General features: G+C 50.5%; 1 protein-coding gene across 4 annotated transcripts in view; it reads left to right on the forward strand.

Annotated features, from left to right (window-relative positions):
• LOC147214556 (IQ motif and SEC7 domain-containing protein 1-like) overlaps positions 1-12697 on the forward strand; it is a 95524-nt gene that overhangs the window by 58664 nt on the left and 24163 nt on the right. The window contains exon 1 of one of the 4 annotated variants that reach the window (XM_086142035.1): positions 531-4323. The exons of 2 other annotated variants lie outside the window; for them this stretch is intronic. In XM_086142035.1, the coding sequence (XP_085998161.1) occupies positions 4289-4323 (35 nt within the window). In that variant the 5' untranslated portion in view covers positions 531-4288. Of the gene's footprint in view, positions 1-530; positions 4324-9664; positions 10286-12697 lie in introns of those variants that run through there. One more of the 4 variants, XM_086142036.1, reaches the window with a different exon arrangement.

Below are 12697 nucleotides of genomic sequence, written 5' to 3' on the forward strand. Positions count from 1 at the left end.
AGGAAGGAAGGAAGAGAGGAAGGGAGGGAGGAAGGGAGGAAGGGAGGGACGGACGAAGGAGGGAAGGAAGGAAGGAATGGAGGGGGGGAGGGAGGGAGGGACGGACGGACGAAGGAGGGAGGATCCGAAGGAAGGAAGGGAGAAAGGAAGGAAGGAAGGACGGAGGGAGGGAGGGAGGGAGGGAGGAAGGAAGGGAGGGAGGGAGGGAGGGAGGAAGGTGTAAGGAAGGAAGGAAAGAGGGAGGAAGGAAGGAAGGAAGGAAGGGAAGGAAGGGAAGGAAGAAAGAGGGAGGGAGGAAGGAAGGAAGGAAGGGAAGGAAGGGAAGGAAGAAAGAGGGAGGGAGGGAGGGAGGGAGGGAGGGAAGGAAGGAAGGAAGGAAGGAAGGAAGGAAGGAAGGAAGGAAGGAAGGAAGGAAGGAAGGAAGGAAGGAAGGAAGGAAGGAAGGAAGGAAGGAAGGGAGGGAGGGAGGGAGGGAGGGAGGGAGGGAGGGAGGGAGGGAGGGAGGGAGGGAGGAAGGAAGGAAGGGAGGGAGGGAGGGAGGGAGGAAGGAAGGAAGGAAGGAAGAACAGCACTGAGTTGTCCTGTGATGCAAGGCGTCTGAGGTGCAGATCGGCCCCTGGTCACATCCCGTCCTTGTCAGCAGCAGCAGATTCTCTCCATCCTCTGAACCTCATGAATATGAAACGCTCCATTATTTCCCCCGGTTGTTTCCCGGAGCTCATATTTATTCTGGAAATGAGCGCGAGCGTCTCCTCCCGCAGCCAACGGCCGGCCGGATCCACGGGGCTTCCGGCGGAGGCTTGTCGCTGTTGCCCGGCAACCGAGTTCTTGCGTGGACGGGCGGGCGTCTGAGAGGAGGAGAGAAGGTTCTGCTGGAGGGAGGACAACCTCCAAAGTTTGCAGAAGAAGAAGAAGAAGAAGAGGAGGAGAAGGAGGAGGAGGAAGAAGAGGAGGAGGAGGAGTCCCAGGTCATTCATGACTTCTGCAGGAGTGTGAGACTTCTGGAGGGTTCCTCACCGCTCAGCTGCTCCTACAACGGGGCTGGACACCGACTTTTTTTTTTTTTTTTTTTTTTTTTTTTAGAGAATCCTAGACTCTGTGTGTGTGTGTGTGTGTGTGTGTGTGTGTGTGTGTGTGTGGAGGGCGGCGCAGAGGACAGGCTGACTGACCTGGATAGGATCTAAACGCAGCCGGCAGAAGGCTTATTTTGGGATCCCGAGCTTTTCCACGTCCGAGGCCCGGAGGAGGCGGCGCTCTTCTCCCCGGCATGCTGAGCCTCCACCTCCACCTCCACCTCCACCTCCACCTCCGAGCCGTGGATCCGATGGCAGCGTCCGTCTGGCGTGAAGCAGCGAGCGAGGCGGCGTGGATTGGGTGTCATGGTGCGTTTTAACGGGGTCGCGTCCCGCCGCCGCCCGAGCTGAGGATGTGGAAGTTCAAAGCTTTCTGCTTGGATTACTGGCATGTGCTGTGTTTGCATCCTCACAACAACTTTTACAAGAGGTACGTGCAAAGATGGCTGCTTTTTTTTTTCTTTAGAAAGACGCGGCGCCGCCAGGTTTTCTGCACCGGTGAATCCCAGACGCGGCTATCGATTTCTCGCTTTCCCGTCCGTTATTGTGTGGCGTGTTGGGCGAAGGCGTTCCCGCCTCCACCTTTCACCCTCCGCGTGATCCGCAACCCAAATAACTCCCTTTTTATGAATCGCCAAAGGTTCATTCATCTTCAAGATCATGCTTTTCCCATGTCGGTTTCCAGAAGCACACACACACACACACACACACACAGCGCAAGCTTCAAACATGGCTCATTAATAATGCATTGCCGTCCTGTAAAAGCATCGTATCCATGGAAACGTCAGCCCCCCCCCCCCTCAGCACCCCCAACTCTATCATCTCCTGTTTTTGTTTTTGATTCATTTCTTTTTCTCTTTTTTTGCTCTTTTCTCGTACCTTCTCTCTTTCAGACCATGTCCAGGACATTTACCTCCATATAAGTACAACTTCCTTTCTCCCTACGAGCTGATATATTGATATTTTTACCTAATTTACTATTATTTTTTAATTCATTATGATTATTGTTTGGTTTTTTTGGTTGTTGTTTTTTTTTTTGTGTACAAAGACAGTGTTGAGATGATCTACAAACACTGACGATGACCAGAAGACAGGAAGCAGAGCTGGAGGTCGCAGAGAGGAAGATGTGGAGGTTTTTCTTTGGGAGCGAAACTGAGATGGTTGGTCGTGTGCAGAGGAGGGAGAGTGAAGATATTGGTAGACGGATGCTGGAATTGCACCAAAGAGAAGATTTATGGAGGTTGTGAGAGAAGATATGAAGGTAGTTGGTGTGAGAGAGGAGGATCCAGAGAACAGGGTGAGATGGAGAAGGTGCATTGGCTGAATTATAACTTATTTTCTTTATTTGTTATTATCTGTAGAATTTAAGCAACTTAAAAATCGGACATCCTCTCATATCCCTGATTTTGTAAAAATATTCATTTTATAGTATTCCCAGGGTGAACGTGATTGGCTGTTTAAATGGGGGGGCAAGGATGTACATTAATTAGCATTTATTGGTGTGATCTGGTTTAATGTGGTCTGATCTTGACGCAGAATATTGAATACGGTGATAATGAAAAAATCATTTGCAGCGTATGCACGTGTGTGTGTGTTTGTATATTCTGCCTGCGTGCCAAAGCGCCCCTGGTCAAGGCACCAGCCCCCCCTCAGAGGTGCGCTTAGCGCAGTGTGTGCGAGTGTGTGAACATGATCCAGTGTGTGAAGCGCTATGTAAGTGGAGTGCGTTCTCCACACACAGTGAGCCGTCGCTACTTCACGCTTTGGCTTTCGCACCCTCGCAGTTTTGCGGATTTTTTTGTTGTAATTCGGTTCCCGCCATTTGTCGTTCTTTATGTTTTTTTTTATTTGTTTTTTTTTTCGCAGTATTTGGAAAAAAAAAATTGTGACGAAATAGCCATATTGTAACCTAAGATGAAAAAAAAACAGTAAAAAAAATATGGTAAAATGAGATTAAATTAATCTCATTTTTTCATCCACATTGTGCTATTTAGTTTGTGAAAGCGTCTTTCGTTTTCTCGTGATACCCCGCAAAGCTAACATGAAGAAGACGGCGACCTTAAGGTTCAGTAAAATGTCAGAACGGGTGAAGAAAATGAAAAATAAATAAATGAAAAGGCTTGTCTGTGTGGATCGCAGATTGCAGGAAGAAACAAACAAATAAATAGTATTTACTTTACATTTAACATGATTTTTTAATCTACTCATTTTCTATAAATGTTAAATTGGCTTTCAATGTTTACAATTGTTTATCCAATTATCCAAAAGTAATCCAGTCGATAGCGGGTTGATCACAGCTAGCGGGAGGTTGCTAAACGGTTGAGTGAGGTTTGTCGTGGGTTAATATTTCTGTAAAAACCATTAAAATGATGGTTGGAATGAAACTCCCAAGAAAAGTGAGGGACCACTGTGTATTTGTGTGTGTGTGTGTGTGTGTGTGTGTGTTCAGGCCCCTGCAGCGTGCAATGGTTTTTGCAGGCCTGCTAATGTTTTCCCGCTGCGCTCCGGGGTGTCTGCTGGAACATTCCCGTCATCTGGGTGTAACTCGTGACATTTTCCCGTTGAAGTAAAACAGCCTCTCCCAGGGATTCACCCCTTCACCCCCCCGGCCTCCCCATCCAGGGCCGTGTGTTTGTTGGACTGGGGCCCGACACACACACACACACACACACACACACACACACACACACACGCCAAGTTATCTCCTATCTGTTGCGGAGCTGCTTCCAGGGCTGCGGGAGGCAGGCCCTGCCCATCGCAGCTGGAGAGCTCGTATCGCAGGAGCGGCAGGCGAGCGACGGCTGCGTCGGAGGAGCTCGGAGGGAAGGGGGTGTCTGCCGCGCGGCGCCTGCTGTGGGTGGAGAGCTGATGTGGAAAAGATTTTCTCCCCGCTATCCGACGAACCCCGGGCCTTTACCCTACTTGGTCATCGGGCGGCTCCTTTGCGAAGGGGAGCCGGAGGTTTTCGCGAGAGGCTCGGGCGGCGAGAGGCTGAGTTTCCCCCCTGCGGGCTGCGTGTGGAAAAGCGAAGGACGAAGGGTGTAATTTGCGGTCGCGGAGGCTGCGAGCACAGACTGTACTCCTTTCGGAGGGTGCCTCCGCCGCTCGCTGGTTTTTTCTTTTTAAAAAAGAAAAAAAAAAAAAACTTCCCGGCCGTGCACATTTTTCTCGGGCGCGTCCGATGCCCCGGTGATGTCAGCGCCGCGTGGAATGCGATGTGGAAGTACTGCATTTCCAGCCGGACGATAAGGTAGGACGCCGCCGGGCAGGGGACGCGGCGGCCTCGCGGGATAAGCGGCGGTTTTGGCATTTTTATTTATTTTTTTTTTCTTCCTCGGACCGACCGCAGCAGTCTGGGCGGATATTTCTGAAATGTGCCCGATCGAATAACACGGCGTGTCTCATACGGGCGGTTTCCTGTCCAGGGCCACGGAAACAATGTTTCCACCGCTTTTTAAAAAAGAAAAAGAGGGAGCTGTAAAAACACCAGCGTCGTGCTTTTTCTTTCCCTTTGACCCCGACGTCCAGGTTTTCCCTCGGCCTTCTCGCCGTTTACCCCGTTTTTGGGAGCGTTTCGAAAGTCGCTTTCAAGTTTCAACCAAAAAATATGTTGTCGGTTTCAATTTTTTTCTTTTAAAACGTCTCGTTTGAATAATCGCGTCCTACTACGACTACTAATCATGTCATCTGTGTTGTGGTTTGTGCTGTAGGGAGTAAATAACGTAAGAATTGATGTTGAATTCTAAAGTAACCTGGTGAAAGATGTAGGATTGTTGAAGAGGCGGCATCTCCTTTAAAGGTCATGTTCTCCGAGGACCTGGAGACCAGGACTTAGCAAGGCAGGGCGGCGGCTCAGCGGTTAGCGCTTCCGCTAGGAGGTCCCTGGTTGGATTCCCACAGGGAGCCTTCCTGTGGAGCCTCCACATGGTTCCTCAGGGTTCTCCAGGTTCCTCCATGCCAAGAACATGTTCATCTGAGACCCTACGTTGTCCAGATGTGTGGATGAGAGGGTGAATGGTTGGACGTGTCCAAGGCGTTCATGAGCGATAAGTCTCCGTACGCGATCTGTGATTGGTCAAGGACCAACGACGCTCACCTCTCGGCCAATCACAGCCGGGATAGGCTCTTTGAATCAGCGGATACATGAAACTGGGTGGATGAATTGGCCATGTAGCTTCATTCGTTGTGTTTACCAACTTTCTGCAAGGAGACACACACACACACACACACACACACTTGGAAGCTGCCCCTGCAACCCCATTGGCTGCGGACAGGAGGATGCAGCCATTGGTTCAAAGCTGTGTGAACTCGGTGTTTTCCCAAGTGTTAAATTATGAACGACGCGTCCGTCACACTTGAAACCGGCGCCGATCTCCTCTCCGATCTTTGTCTGCGGCCGAAACTCGCTCGGCTCGTCCCCGATCACCCAAAATATCTGCGATAACCTTTTACCGGAGGAATATTACCGCCGGCGCCGTGCTCCTGGATGCTAATGGAACGGCTAGCGGCGGGCTAATACACGCCGCTCCTCTTCTGCTCTCCTTTGTTAGAAATCAGACGTAAAGAAACCCTGGCGTGTCCGCTTAACTTCTGACTCGATGTAACGGTGACACCGTAGGAGCTCATCCGATCCGCCTCCTCGCTCGCCGTCCCGCATTACTTATTCATCCGCTCGGGATCCGGAGACATCCGTGCGGGTCGGAAGGCGCCGAGGCCGAACGCCACCTCGTCCAAGAGGTAAATGGGCTTAACTCGGGGGGGTTTGCGCCGACTTAACCGGTACTGGACGCTGCAAGTCGCCCGTTGCGAGGCCGCGACCCCCTTCCCTTCCCCTCCCCCTCCCTGCTGTGATCAAATGGCTAAACAACCACTGAGGGCTTTCAGAGGAGGAAGGGTTGAGAGGAAGTGCTTGTAATGGAAAAGCAGAGATCTGCCAAAGCAAGCTTGCAGTTCCACTGTGGCGAAAAGAAAAAAATAGTCTCCGGGGTGGAAAAGCTTAGACGCGTCTGGGACGGGAGCCGCTTTCTGGTCAGGGATGTCGGAGAAGAAGGAGGAGGAGGAGGAGGAGGTGGTGGTGGTGGTGGTGGACGCTCCTCGTGTTGCAGTTCATCCTCGGGCAGGAAAAACAGTTGTTTTTTTTTTCCTGGTTGTGGATTTGAAACATCAGTAATGGAGGTTAGAGGGAGGAAACAGGGACGTTTGTTTGTCCTTCGCTGTTTCGGACGATTCCCGTCCACCTGTCCGGAGGTGTCGTCTTCCATCTGCTGGAAAAACGGGCTTCACAAAGCGGCGGCCTGATCTCTGAGGCTTCATGAGCTGTTCTGCTGTTTGTTTCAAATGAAAAACATTTTTATTCGCGTTTTTTAATCAGTTATTTGGAAACAAATCATGGCTTTACATCTGAGGATTTTTATGGTTTTTTTTTAGCTTCTCTAATTCTAAGAAAAGAGTTTTGTCCATTTGATTATTATTATTATTATTATTATTATCGCGCACTCAGCGTTGCCGCAGCCTATCACGGCTGTCCTTGGTCGAGAGGTGGGGTTCAGCGTGGACCAATCAGAGAGCCCGAAACAGAGACATTCACTCTTTCATTCACACGTCCGGACAGTGAAACTCCTGCATGTTTGGACTGAGGAGCTCCACGCAGAGACATGGAGAACGTGGAGGCTCCACAGAGGAAGGCCTCCTGTGGGAAACCAAGCGGTTACCTTCTCGGTGTGTGTGTGTGTGTGTGTGTGTGGAGCCTGCAGATACACACTATCACCGCCTCAGTTTTTGAAAGGCTGCTCATCCGCCGCGGCCAGTTTGTTTACCACGATGCTAACGGCGGGCGGCGCGTTTTTTACGGAGGCGGCCGACAAATTTGAAACACATCCATTCCTGTAACGAAACCCGCCGTCCGCACACGTCCCGAACGCTGCGATCAGAGAGGAACGCGGGCCGTCGTCTTATCCCGCGGCTTCATCGGCGTTCCTCTACTTTTGATGACATATTCTTTTGTATCTCCTGCGTGCGCCCGGAGAATAATGAGGGTGTGTGCTGCATTAACTTATGTAATGGTGAGCCAGAGGAGGGGGTTGGGGGGGTGAAGCAGGAGGGGAGAGGAGTGATGAGCTCATGCTGCTGCACTGCAGCTCTTGTGCACACACACACACACACACACACACACACACACACTCTGCACCTTGTGGTCATAATCCCATGTGCACTCTTTTTTTTTTTTTTTTTTTATGCACGGATTTGCACGCAACGCTCACGATTTAGAAACCAGTTCGAGCAAATGCGTCCGTACGCAGATCCCCTTCCAAACACAAATTGTTGCAGAACCAGCTCTCTCTGCTCTGCAGCAGAGCCTGGACTCCGGCTGTCACATCCCATCATTTATCTCCAGAGTTGTGTGTGTGTGTGTGTGTGTGTGTGTGTTAGCAGTCTCATGGGAGATGGCGAGCGGCAGCCCTCGGCGTCAACGCTGATGTTTTTCCACAGATCCAGCGTCTCCTTTATTTGGAGACGTCTGTTGTTTACCCAGGTTCTGATGGGTTTTTTTTTTTTTTTTTGCCAGAAAGCTGATTTGCTTGTCGGTCGCACGTGTGTGACCGACGGAGGGCGGCGTCGGCGTGGCGCCAATCCGAACCCCCGTTCTCGCCGATCCTCTGCACGTCACGCTTTGGACGGCGGCGCGGGTGGAATATTTTAGCGTGTTTTGAAAGCGGGCGGACGACGGAGCTGGATTTGCGCGTCGCGGGCCTGTGAAGGCGCCAGTTAGCGCACGTGGGGCGAAAGGGGGGTAAACAGTCATTTAGAGCTCGGCGCTTTGACTCGCGTATAAATGCAGGTTTGTGTTTCTCACACGAACAACAAACAAAAGCCGCCCTCCTCCATCCCCCCCCTGTTCTTTTCCATCTTTTACAGCCTTAGCCGTTGCCTTGACAACTGGCCTGCGCACGTGCACCGCACTTGTAATAAATCCCCGCCGTCGCCGACACCCATCGCCGCGCCCTCCTTCTTCCCAGCACCATTCATAAAAACGAAATATCCCATTGGGTTCATACCTGCGTGGTGTTTATTCCGCTTTTCCCTGCGGGAGGCGAGCAGGTGGTGGGTCTGATGCAGCAGAGCTCCAGGCCGCGGCCCCCTTTTTAAACGAACCGACAGAACCGACGGGTGATTATTGACAAACCGGACAAAGAGATCAGATCCGGCGTCGGCCGGGATGTTATCGCCCGCGGTTCAAACCATCTCCCCTGGGAGGGGTGGAGATCCGTCACCATGCGCAGACCTTTCTCCAAACCCTCCCTCTCTCTCTCTCTTTCTCTGCACGTCCAAAAACAATCCGCCGCTTCTCTACCTCGCGTTAGCTTCCTTGCCCCCGCTTGATAAAGCAGAGCTGGATCATCGATGTGTCGCACCCCCTCCTCAACGCTGACTGGAACGCCGGCGCCATCTGTTGGCGGAGAGGCGGCGACAGCTGGGGAACCGGGCGGCGTGAGATATCCTCCGTCGAGCGAACGAGCATCGCTGAGGGATTGAACGGCAGAGGAGATGAGACTTTCATGAGCCCGTGATTCAGAAATTGTTTGTCATCAGCAGCAGCAAGACAAGCGAAAAAAAATCCAAATAAAAAAATAAATAAAATTAATACACTCTGAAGTCTAAAAGAATAAAGTGTATTATATAAAAAAAATAAAATCAGTAAACTGTAGTCTAAAAGTATAAAGTATTATCTAAAGAAATCTTAAAAATGAAAAAAATTAATACACTCTAAATTGGATAAAGTATCATCTAAAAAATTTTTTAAATAAATAAAATGATACACTCTGAAGTGTAAAAGTATAAAGTGTAATCCAAATAATAATATAAATAAAATTAATACACTCTGAAGTGAAAAGGTATAAAGTATAATCTAAAAATGAATAAAATTGATGCACACTGAAGTGTAAAAGTATAAAGTATAATCATAAAGAAATCTAATAAACTGAAGTGTGAAAGTAGAAAGTATAATCTAAAAAAATGTTTAAATAAATAAAATTAATACACTCTGAAGTGTAAAACTATACATTATCCAAAAAAATGTAATAAACTCTGAAGTGTGAAAGTATAATTTGAAAAAAAAATTTAAATGAAAAAAAAAATACACTGTGAAGTATAAAATGTAATCTAAAAAAATAAACTCTGGAGTGCAAAATTATAAAACATAATCTAAAAAAAATAAAACAGATAAACTCTGAAGTGCAAAAGTGTGAAGTATAATCTAAAAAAAATTTTTTTAAAAATACACCCTGAAGTGTAAATGTACAAAGTAGAAGGTAAAAGAATTATAATAAAATAAATGTCTCTCCATATTTACCAATATATAATTGTCATGACGTAAATAAAAGTGTGTGCAGTTTGACACACAGCACTGAATCCCTCCACACGGTTGTATAATCTCTGCAGAACGCATGAATCCTGACCTCTAAAGGGTTAACGGCCGTCTGGTATTTGCAAAACGCTGCCGTCGCGCCGGCGCGTTCGCTCGGAAGCAGGACGCTCGGGGTCGACGCTTCAAACTTGACCTTTTCAGACCGTCTCAGTATCCCACGCGCATCCCCCCCCCCCCCCCCCCCCCAAAAAAAAAAAAAATCCAGCGCCCCGAACACGTCGGATGTTATCGGCGCACGTGTCGTCCCGGCGGGGTCGACGCCGAGAACCCCCCGCCTCCCTCCCCCTCCTCGCCCCGACAATCGTTGACCTTGCCGAGCCGCGGCACGCCGGAGCTCCGGGAACCAACGCTGCAGCTGAATAAATGATCTGCCGAGAGGAGCGAGGCGGAGCGAGGGGTGGAGGGTGGAGGGGGGGGTCGCCCCCTGCCAGAGGAGCCGCCTCTTTTCATTGACGTTGATGAGAATGTGCTGATTAGTGCAGAGCAGATCCGTGGGCCGGCGGTTCCTTTGTGGCCGGGGCAGAGACGCCCGGGCTTGCAGGAATCGCGGTCACCTTGCCCTCTCGCTCTCTCGCTCGAGGATTCGGGCGATTCGTCCCCGGCGCCGGGGGGGGGGATCGGGTCGCGGGCCGCGGAGGCCGAGGCCGGCCGGCAGCTGCAGAGGCCGGGACGCCTCGCCGGACGCGCAGGTTCATCCGAGAGCCGGAGTGGCAACGACAGATGAGTCGGCTCTCCGGCTCTGCCTGCCGGGTCGGGTTGCGCTCGCACGTTAGACAGGAAGTTGAAGGTAAGACCTCCCGTACGTTTGCTTATCTTTTCCCGTCTTTCAGACGCGTGTTATTCACCGGTTCCCCCGCGCCGGTAGGACTTTTACGACGGGAAGTTTGGAGCCGCCGCCGCCTTTGCACGCGGAGTGACAACACCGCCGCTCTGTAGGCTGATGTCACGCTCGTGCCGCCGCGTCTCACACACTCGTTCGTCTGTTCGCGTCTCTTATTTTGCAGTCTTTGTCTAGGCTGGCGAGGGGAAAAAAAACAAAAAGCGCAAATATATTTATACACACCGATATTTTTGAGACTCGCGCTCGTGCAACGTGTGGTTTGACGGGATTAAATGCGCAGCTGATGTTTTCATCCGGGCCTAAAAATAAAGGACGGCGCTCACAAGTACAATGTTGGTGTGCAGAAACGCGTGCAGCTATCAGATTGACCTATTAGTGGCGAGATAAGGCCTATCTTTCGGGGGTCAGAATAAACATGGACATTCACCTTATTGACATGTTTTTATCAGTGTGCTGGTTGTCTTGTGTATATTTGTGTGTGTGTGTGTGTGTGCGCGCGCACCGCCGCAGCCATCAGTCACCTATGGTCAGTCTGTCTCCACAACAATGGCCCTCATCGCTTCCAGCGCGGCCGGACTGATGAACTGCCAATACGTTTGCAAGCGCTATCGGACTTTGGCCCAAAATAGATCTGCATTTTGATGCTGCGAATGTGGAAAAAAAGCATTTGAGTGATTTCGAAATGGATTGGAGCGGATCGGCGGGCCGGCAGGCGGCGCCTGAGCAGCTCCGGTGAAGCGGCGGTTTCTGCTCGGATGCTAACAGTTAGCGTAGCCGTCTCGGAGCATCGGAGCGTGGGTGCGGAGGTTCTCGGCCTCAAAACCATCTCGTCGTGGCAACTGGGCTTGAATGTTTTCACTGGAAGACATTTCCGTCGTTTCAGAGCATTTTACAGCAGGTGATGGTGTTGGACTTTATTACCGTCCAACCCTGCAGGCGCACGATACGTCAACAACTGTTAGCAACGCAGTCAAATAACTCATCCCTCCGCTTCGATATCAGCTAGGATCCCGTCGTCTCTCTGGCTCTCCGGAACTTTCCGATGTCTATACTTCCCATGGCGCATTCCTCCTGATTGTCCTGCTCATGTCAAGCATCCTGTTGACATCTTTACAATGAGACCGCCGCCGCATCCCGGTGTCTCGGCGCCGATGGTTCCACCCCGGCCGGGGAGTCCATTCGGCCCGGCTCTCATTAGACCTGCTCACAGCGAGGCCATCATTAGAGCCTATTAGATGCACAGAGCGTGAGATGTTCCCCCCACCACCACCACCACCATCCCGACCAGTCATTCTGTACATGGCGATGGCGGTTGGAGAATAAAGACGTGCACTGTGCTGAGCCGATGCGTCAACACCGCTTTGTTTTTGGTTTCCGCGACCTGCCTTTTACACCCGTTCCCGTGGAGCGTAGCGTTTATGGCGCCCCTTCTTTAATCCGCTTCTATCTGCTCATCTATCTTCTCTCAATATTGTCGTCCCGGTAACAGTGCTGCTGTGCTAACGTGCATTCACAGTAAGTGATAGCCGCCGCCGCCCCCCCGGGATCATTAGACAAAGTGCAGCAGCTTTCAATCTCGTTTACTTTTTATTGCAGCGGGATTCGGCGGTGTTTCATCATTAAAAGCGGCCAATAGGCTTTTTTTTTTTTTTTTCGGACGTCTTATCCACACGGGAACGAGAGGCTTAAACCCGACGCCGCGTCCTAACTTTCCCCGAGCAGATGTTTGCGCAGGAACAGGAGGTGAGGCGGGCAGTAAACGTGGATTTGAAAGGTCTAAAACGCCGAGCTGTTAGCGTTTAGCTCTGACCACACGCCGATTCTAAGAGGAAAACAAAACTGGAAAGTCAGATCCTGTTATCGGGATGTTTTGCTGACCTGCCGCGTGACCCTGAACGCTCCATGTGTGCGTTTCAACGTCCGACAGCAGAAACCAACCACGGTTGCACTTTTTACATCTCTGTAGCGTCCGGCTTAAATGGTGAAGAACATAACGGCGTTCAGAGAGAGACGTTGGATCTGAATCTGCGGGAGATTCCAGAGAAACAAGACGCATTCAATCAGATTCCTCATTCCAGGATTATGATGTTTGCAGATGATGTTGTGATCTTTGTGAGAGCTAGAGAGGCGGAGGTATGTTCTGGGAAAGGAGAGGAATGGAGGTCATACATGAAGGAATACATGCGTGTGAATGAGAGGGACCAGAGTGCAGCAGGGAGTGGAGGAGGTCCAGAGCAATGGAGAAGGTGGAGAAGAGGTGGGGAAAAAAAGAGTATCAGTCAGGGTGAAAGAACGGAGAAGATCGGGAGGGAGTTCATCAGAGGGACAGAACGTGGTAGATGTTCTGGAGATAAAGTC

This window comes from Fistularia commersonii, chromosome 34, assembly GCF_037954325.1.
Source record: "Fistularia commersonii isolate RoL2024-O1a breed Wild chromosome 34, RoL_Fcom_v1.0, whole genome shotgun sequence".
Taxonomy (NCBI): domain Eukaryota; kingdom Metazoa; phylum Chordata; class Actinopteri; order Syngnathiformes; family Fistulariidae; genus Fistularia; species Fistularia commersonii.